The sequence below is a fragment of the Sabethes cyaneus genome, chromosome 3 (assembly GCF_943734655.1).
Source record: "Sabethes cyaneus chromosome 3, idSabCyanKW18_F2, whole genome shotgun sequence".
Lineage (NCBI taxonomy): Eukaryota > Metazoa > Arthropoda > Insecta > Diptera > Culicidae > Sabethes > Sabethes cyaneus.
The window spans coordinates 207,778,602-207,786,555 of record NC_071355.1 but is presented as its reverse complement, the minus strand read 5'-3'; the positions used below and the strand labels follow the sequence as shown (position 1 = coordinate 207,786,555).

The 7,954-nt window shown below is 38.4% G+C and overlaps 1 protein-coding gene across 1 annotated transcript in view; it reads left to right on the top strand.

Annotated features, from left to right (window-relative positions):
* The first annotated feature begins 249 nt into the window (after positions 1–249).
* The window catches only part of LOC128740653 (mucin-5AC-like), a 42,722-nt gene continuing 35,017 nt past the window's right edge, over positions 250–7,954 (top strand). Inside the window, exon 1 of the mRNA XM_053836215.1 lies at positions 250–265. Within this exon, the coding sequence (XP_053692190.1) occupies positions 250–265 (16 nt within the window). The remainder of the gene's footprint in view (positions 266–7,954) is intronic.

The window sequence follows — 7,954 nt, the reverse complement described above, 5'->3', positions numbered from 1 at the left end:
TGGCAAGATGTCTGAGAAATCTGGAAGGAGGAGGATGATGAGGAGGACGGGGAGGCGCATCCAATGCGATTCACTATCATTTGTCCCAGTCATTGTGGCTCGTTTACTATATATACGGAAAATGGGTTGTTTGGAGCCGATCGTGTCGCTACGCTCGCTCTAACTGTATCGTCCCGCTTCTTCCGAGATGGGACTGATGCGATGGGTCGAGGTTAAATCGGGCCAGTTCAGCGAAACGGAACAAACAAGATGACATTCCCGGCGGGTGAGCTGCCAACAAGTAGATTGAGACGGTATAACTGTTCGATTTATTGTAATGAGACTCCACTGTGGTTAGCGAGTCGAATGAGGGAATCGTAAATTGCCTTGGGCGCCTCGAGAAGGACAGGAAGCCGCCCAATAAAGGGTCAGTGTGTGGTTAAAGAAATCCATCGAGCATTCTAAACATTTTATTTAAGCCACTGGTAGGTGAAAAGAAACTTTTGACAGACCGTTAATCTAATTTTTTCACTTTGATGTCACTTTGAGTTAAGGTGTGATACATGCATTAACAACTTCAATACTTACAACTGATCCAAGCAATTGTCCAGGCCATGGAGTCATTTTCGTCAATGCGATTTCGTATATTCTTCAAACGTGAACTTCTGTTTCCAAAAAGTCATCAAGGAGTACTTATCATTGTAATCACAGCGAAACCAACTTCATTAGTCCATCGAATTTTCGATAGGGGGAAACTCGAAAGTGTGTTGATAACTATCGGAAAGCTGGTCGACGATAAAAGAGAGCCACCATATAACACACGACGACGCCACGAACTCGGCCGGGTGTGTAGGCCGGCTGTATCGGGCCGCGGCGTGGCGGCCACTTATGTAAATTTCACGAACAAATCTCGGACGGTTGCATTTGCTCGCTATATCTCGAGCGCTGCGCTGTTGATGCTGCATCAATGTAAGCGTACAGTGGCCCCATCGAATCAGTGATAATCTTTTTTTTTGTGAATGGAACGATCGAAATGAGTGCGGTAAGAGAAAGAAACAGATCGAGAAAAGTACAAATGAGGCGAAAAGTTGCAGGTCGGTTGCAGGAAAAGTTGGGCAGTTACGTAAAAAGATAATATCGAACAAGGCTTGGATGCCCGTCATTAATTTAGAGAAGAACAATCGGCGTTAATTATATTGTCTTGTATTTATGGCAACTATAAATTTGTGGTTCATTATTTTCATATGACATTTTGTTGAAAGTAGTCACTTATAGCGAAATCTAATCTGTTTTTAATTTAAAAATTTTTGGGCTTTAAATTCAAATATGACTACTCCAATTATTGCAACCTACAAAACATATGGGATCACATGCATACCTAGCAAGCAAGATATTAAAATATTATTATATTGATGACTTTGTCATAAATAATCCTATCTGCCAGTGAGGTTTTGAATCTGGCATGTTTAGTTTAATTAACATAACTAGCAAACGGTCCACAGATTGCTATTCAATCCTTTTCCTGATAGAGTCAAAGCAACAAACTTTTTACAAATTTCCAAAATGCTGCGAACTTCTAGGAATTGAATCAAATTATGTCAGATTGGTTGTCTAAGGTCAGCAAGTAAAAAGCCTAAGTTTGCTGCCAGTTGGACCTCCCCACGAATGATACGAGTACCACCTTTTTTTGAGGAAATCCCCATTTTTGTCAAATGCTCTTAATTTCTTTCGCTTATATGTCTGGAAATTTAAGGTAGAGCGAAAATGTATCCTCATTTTCAAAGAATATTGCCTAAGGAATCCGGAAAAACATTAGTAAGCTTTATTATATGCAGAATACATGTTCCACGATAACGCGAAGTATTATTAAGTTTTACCTGCTTGAAGAAAATGTAATTTTACTCTGGATTATTCATGGGAAATCGGAGGTTGCCTGCTTCAAAACTCTGTATCTCCAGATCGAAGCAGAACATCTCGTGGTGATGAGCTATTCTCATGTAAAAAATATGAGAAACACGATGGGGTTGGAATTTTCGGGATAAAACTGCATTCATTGAGAGAAAAATGCAAATTTAGTTTTCAAATCAAATTAATAAATGTTTGGCAACACTGACGCTGAAATTTAAAATTTTTCTGATTTTTTGGGCAATTTTCTTTGAAAATGTGAAAATACAGTCATCTCAGTATTATGGGCCAGTTAAGCATGATGCTGCTACAAAATTATCGGTAGAAACACAGATTTAAATAATTTTCAGATTATTTATAACTTAATTGATTGTAAATATACCATAATTTGATGTTCTGCAGGCAATCTTGTTCAAAAATCACACACTTTTTTGCAGAACAACAAAATGTAAACATATTCCACTTCAAGTATTATGGGCCACTTTTAAACCTGGTCAGACAGGGGCTTGCGATGGGTGCCATGTTTTTGTTGCCACCATCTCAGCACAGAGCACATCTCGACAAGGTTGGCAGCAAATCTACCTGTCAGGCGGGCGCTATTTCTTGCAATAGCGCCCTTCGTTAAGTCGACTGTCAAACACCGTTCGTTAAGATAGGGATAGCACCCCGCTGTGGTCAGAATTATGGTTCAATGTTCCCAGTATTATGGGTCAGTAAAATAATATTGGTTTTATTTCGAGAAAAACGTGTGTGTGTGTGTGTGTGTGTGTGTGTGTGTGTGTGTGCGCGCGCGTGTGTGTGTGTGTGTGTGTGTGTGTGTGTGTGTGTGTGTGTGTGTGTGTGTGTGTGTGTGTGTGTGTGTGTGTGTGTGTGTGTGTGTGTGTGTGTGTGTGTGTGTGTGTGTGTGTGTGTGTGTGTGTGTGTGTGTGTGTGTGTGTGTGTGTGTGTGTGTGTGTGTGTGTGTGTGTGTGTGTGTGTGTGTGTGTGTGTGTGTGTGTGTGTGTGTGTGGTTCTCGCGATTTAGGGATCTTGTTGTATTTTGTACTGTACTCAGAAATTGTCTGCAAGAGTTGAGATTAAGAATAAGACGACCAGGGGCGCAGCGAGTAAGATGGTTAGATTAGGTCGAGAGACTCTGAGAAATTGGAGAGCGTTGTCCCACAACCGAGTGCAGTGGAGAAACTTTGTTCATCAGGCTTTATCTTGGGACAGCAAGCCAACTAAGTAAAGTAAGTAAGTTCAGGAAGAAGAAAAGTATTTTATCCTGGCTTATTAGTTTTGGGTGGTTTCCAAAAATAACGAGGAACTGTACTGTACGGTAGACTGTGATCCCTTGCAACTTCCCGAACTTTTTCGGTTTGTCTTGCTAGATCAAGAGCGTGATGCAATATATCAGGATCATAGAGCTTCGATTTCTGTATATTGATTTTCTGTGCACATTTTTTCGTTTTATTGAAAACAAATTGCTTGACGCATAATACTGGGAAAAGTTAATTTTGCTCCCAGTATTATGGGCCATTGTTTAATTTCGTATATTAAAGCGGAAAATGAATTTTTCTAGGTGGTTTCACCGTAATTCAATGAATACATACCTATTCCCTCGATTTCCGTTCATTTTTTACTCAGACACACAAATTTACGCCGCTATTCAGCTTATGATTCACAACCGACTTTTTATAACAACCGCAAAAATAGCAACAAATCGACAGCCGATTGGAGCCAACTGACAACTATCGGAAAATTAAGAAAATTAACGCATTGGAACTAAGTGTATTGTTCTCAAGCATGCAGCGGAATGTTGCTTCTATCTATTGAACTCATACTCGATAGTTAAATATTAATTTGTTACGTATGAAACTAACGTAAAGTATAGACTGGCCCATAATACTGGGTGGCCCATAATATTGGGGACTGTATTTTGTTTTTAAACTTAGTATTCACAGAGGTATAAGCAAAAGAAAATAAGAGAATTTGACTAAAACGGGAGGCACAGTAGGGCAGATCGACTCGGTGCTCGGAAAAACCCTTATAACTTCTCGAGTGCTTTTACTGTTTTCAGCAATATTGTTTGTAATAAAATATCACTTTTTCTAGTATATTTGAAGCAGCTGTAATTTAAATAGTAATCGTGGCGTTGGCATCTAACTTTTTAAATATTAACGTTATTTTAACGTTATTTATCTGATTTGGATATGTAAGGTTACTGTAGACACTAACATTATAGCACTGACGAACTGACATGACACATAGAAGAAAATCCTTTAAAAACCATCGTCCTACACATTTTGGTTGCACACTAGCACCCTGCAGTAGCCTGCATTTGCAGGGTTTTATGCTGTAGAGCTATTACATTTGTATGGTTTTATACTGAAAACTCGAAATAACCCTCGCGCGCCGCGCTGTGGCCATGTTGCGAAACATGCTTTTTTGAAAAATGAGTGGTTTTTATTGGACGATGGAATTAACGCGAGTGTCTCGTCTGTTTGTCTGTGATTATAGGTTATTGAGATATAATTAGTTGTTTTATTCAGGCACGATTTTTCCAGATATCTCACTTTCTGTATTTGTTAGATCGTCCGATTATGATTTATTCAATGTTTTGTAGTCATACAGCGAAAGTACTTCAAGTTGGTTATCCCGTTATGACTGATTGTTTCCGCACTCAGTGTCTCGATTACTCTTGTCGAGTAATTGACAAAAAAGAACAATCTGATAATTTTTCAAATACACGTACCGACTTATTCGTCTCCGTATAAAAAAATCGAAACCGGGGTAGGCAAGCCGAAAGAATTGTTTAGCCTTATCGGCGCAAGAGAAGAAATAAGGAAACCCCTCAGGAAGTGTCAGATTCGAAGAATGATTGCTTAAATGATCCAAAAAATTTCGATATAGACCAACATTATATTGGGTTGTCCAATGGCAGGTGGAGCTCGAACTCACGCTCTTTCGGTTAATACCCAAATGTTTTACTTACTAAACTACTGCCGCCTGTTATATTATGTAGTCTACTGTAGTATAAAACTAAACTAGGTAGTAGACTGCATAATATAACGGGAGGCAGTAGTTTAGTGAGTAAAACCTACCTACCGAAAGAGCCGGGATGGCTTTTACCATATCCCTGAGCTACTCGTCGCCAATTCGTTAAGCGTCTCGACACACGCAAGTCGGCTTCAACCTGGTCGAACCATCTAGCACGTTAAGCCGTGCTGTTCTATTCCTGATGGCGGTGGGGTTCTTGAAGAGAACAGATCTAACTGGATAGTCGCCCAGCATCCTTGTGATGTGGTCGGCCCACTGTGTCTGCCAACTAGTGACGTCCGACATTTTTAATTATTCGATTACCGATTAATCGGTGGGCATTATCTGCACTAATCGATTAATTCAACTATTCGTGTCAGTGGTGTTCGATTAACATTCTGTCTGTACAAAAAAAATACTTACGTTGTCTGTACATTGGGGTCAATTTGACCCCAAAATTCAAACTGCTATATCTCAGTGAAAAATAGACGGATTTCCGAATTTTTAGTTGTTTCAGAAAAGTAATTCAATGAACTAAATGATAAAATTATGAATGTTGACTTGGCAGGGCGTACCTTTTACAAGAAGGGTTGTTAGTAAACAAAAGTCGGAAAAATCGAATTTTTTCAGATTTGTGACGTTTATATTACGAAATCGTTACCACCTAGTGTGATGGTTCCTTCTGCAAAATATGCGCGTAGATTAATTACAAAGAAGTAGAATGAATTAATTGAAAAACAAAAAAGTTATAGCTTCTGAAGCTGGCCTTTTGTCCACAGGCACAATTTATGTCTAAAAATAATAACCTAACCACATACGTCGCTACCTTAGCAAGAGGGTTGCGCAGTCTCCTTTTGTCCAGCGCCTCTGCGTTTCAAACGTATATGTGTACCAACGAGCCACATACCTTGGCGGGTGTTGTGGGTTTAAATCCATCTTAGATTATAGCTTGGTTCGACCCATGCACCTTCCAGCATTGGACAAAAGATAGGAATAGCAATGACTACTTGTTAAGCGTAGCTACCTATTAACCCCCCCCCCCCGTCCTTTCCCAAAATCTTCATTAATATCCCTACCGTCCCTCCATCAATTGTAAAAACCATCGTTTCAAAAAATATTAATATTAATGTCTGACCGCATTTCAGGGTCAAAGACTAAAAACACGCCGTCTGGTCCAGCGCCTCTATGGTTCAAAGGTACAAGTACCAGCGAGCCACATTCCAAGTAACCAAGAGTTCGAATAATGGTGTCTAACGAGGGTTAAACAGCTTTATGTGTACTAATCTATAACTTGCTAAGCAGCTTCACTTTTAAGTAATTAACAGAACTTTCAAGCTGTCTTGAGTTCGCTGCATAGAACGCTAAGCAGCTTCGAAATAAACTATCAACAACTAAGAAAAAACTAAAATTTAGCAGCACTTCTATGTTCTATTATTATACTTCTACCTATAACTTCTATATTCGTTGCATTTGCCTGATGTTGGGTTTGAACCCGGATGTTCTGCGTTGTAAACCTATCCCGATCCACTACGTCACCTTTGTCGTATACAAGCGATGCGAATTTTGCCAATGAGTTGTTCTTAAGTAGAAGTTCGTTTTAGAACTTGCAGCAGCTTCATGCAGCGCGAGTTAATTATAGAACACAAAGTTTGGAGCCAGGCAATTAACTAGTAGTGAGATACCGACAGCATATGCTACACAACCACAACACAATAATGAAGAGCATTGCATTCTAATTTATATTTGTAATTAGAAATGTGCGATGATTAAATTTATTCGAGTGAAATAAAAATAATTAATCTCAAACAGTTTTAGGTTCTGCTGGTTTGATCATCAGAAATTTAAACAAAAAAAAACATTTCGTGGCCAGAAGCATGCACTACAGAACTTGTTAACAACTAAAGTTACTTCAGAACTTCATGTAGCATCCTAATAGCTTTGAAGTATCTATGAAGTACTCACAGCACTTCTTGAAGCATTTAGTTCCACGTATAGTTGATATACACTACTAATCAGCAAGAAACTTCCACGGAACTGAATTTGAACTAATTGTGAACTTTCGAGTTCACGTGTCAAGTAATATTCGAACTTCTGGTTACTTGGGCACGCCCTGGCGGGTGTTGTGGGTTCGATTCCGGTTATAATCTCTGATTATAGCTTGGTTCGACCCATGCACGTTCCAGCATTGGACAAAAGGTAGGAGTCACAACGACGACTTGTTAAGCGTAGCTACGTATTCCCCTCGATTTTCCAAAAAATGTTCATTACTTTCCCCTACCGTCCCTTCATCAATTGTAGAACCATCGTTTCAAAAAATATTAATAATTTTTTTTATATTATCAAACGTTACTAAAGATCCGTAAACATCGATATGCTCCATTGATATTTTTACCGAACGTTCGGCTATTGAGATTTCGGCAAAATTTTACCGAATGCGGTGTTTTTTAACTGTGTAGATAAAAAAAGATCTCAATCGCAATCTCAAGTAAAAGTAAAATTAAAGTAAAATTCTACTAAATTTACATTAAATTAATTGTACTGTAATTGATAATGTATTAACGCACTGGTGTTCCCATGATCTGTAAGGCATGTTAATTGTGTCACAATTTTGCTCATAGAGACGATTGTTAGCACTTCACTGAACATGGTTATTTTCACTTGTTGGTCTGATTTTAATTAATGTGTTTCCCACCAGTAGAGATTTAAATTTTATATGTGTGTAGTGCTACTTATTAAGGTTAGTGCTATTGTGTCAGTACAAATATACCATACATACAAAAAAATAAAAATGCAAAAATCATAAAACTTTCTATGATAAGAGATATTCGAGATCTTACATAAAAAAAGCACTGATATCATAAAATGCCATTATATCGTAGTCTAATGGCATATTGTATTTGAAAGTAATATATATGTCTAAAACGTGATACAATCTTAAATTTACACAACAATTTTTGTTTCTGATCCAATCGACCAGACGGCTGATTAATTGTGATGGTACATTTGCAGTTACATTGCAATTGAACTAGATAATGGAAACCAATGCGATTTA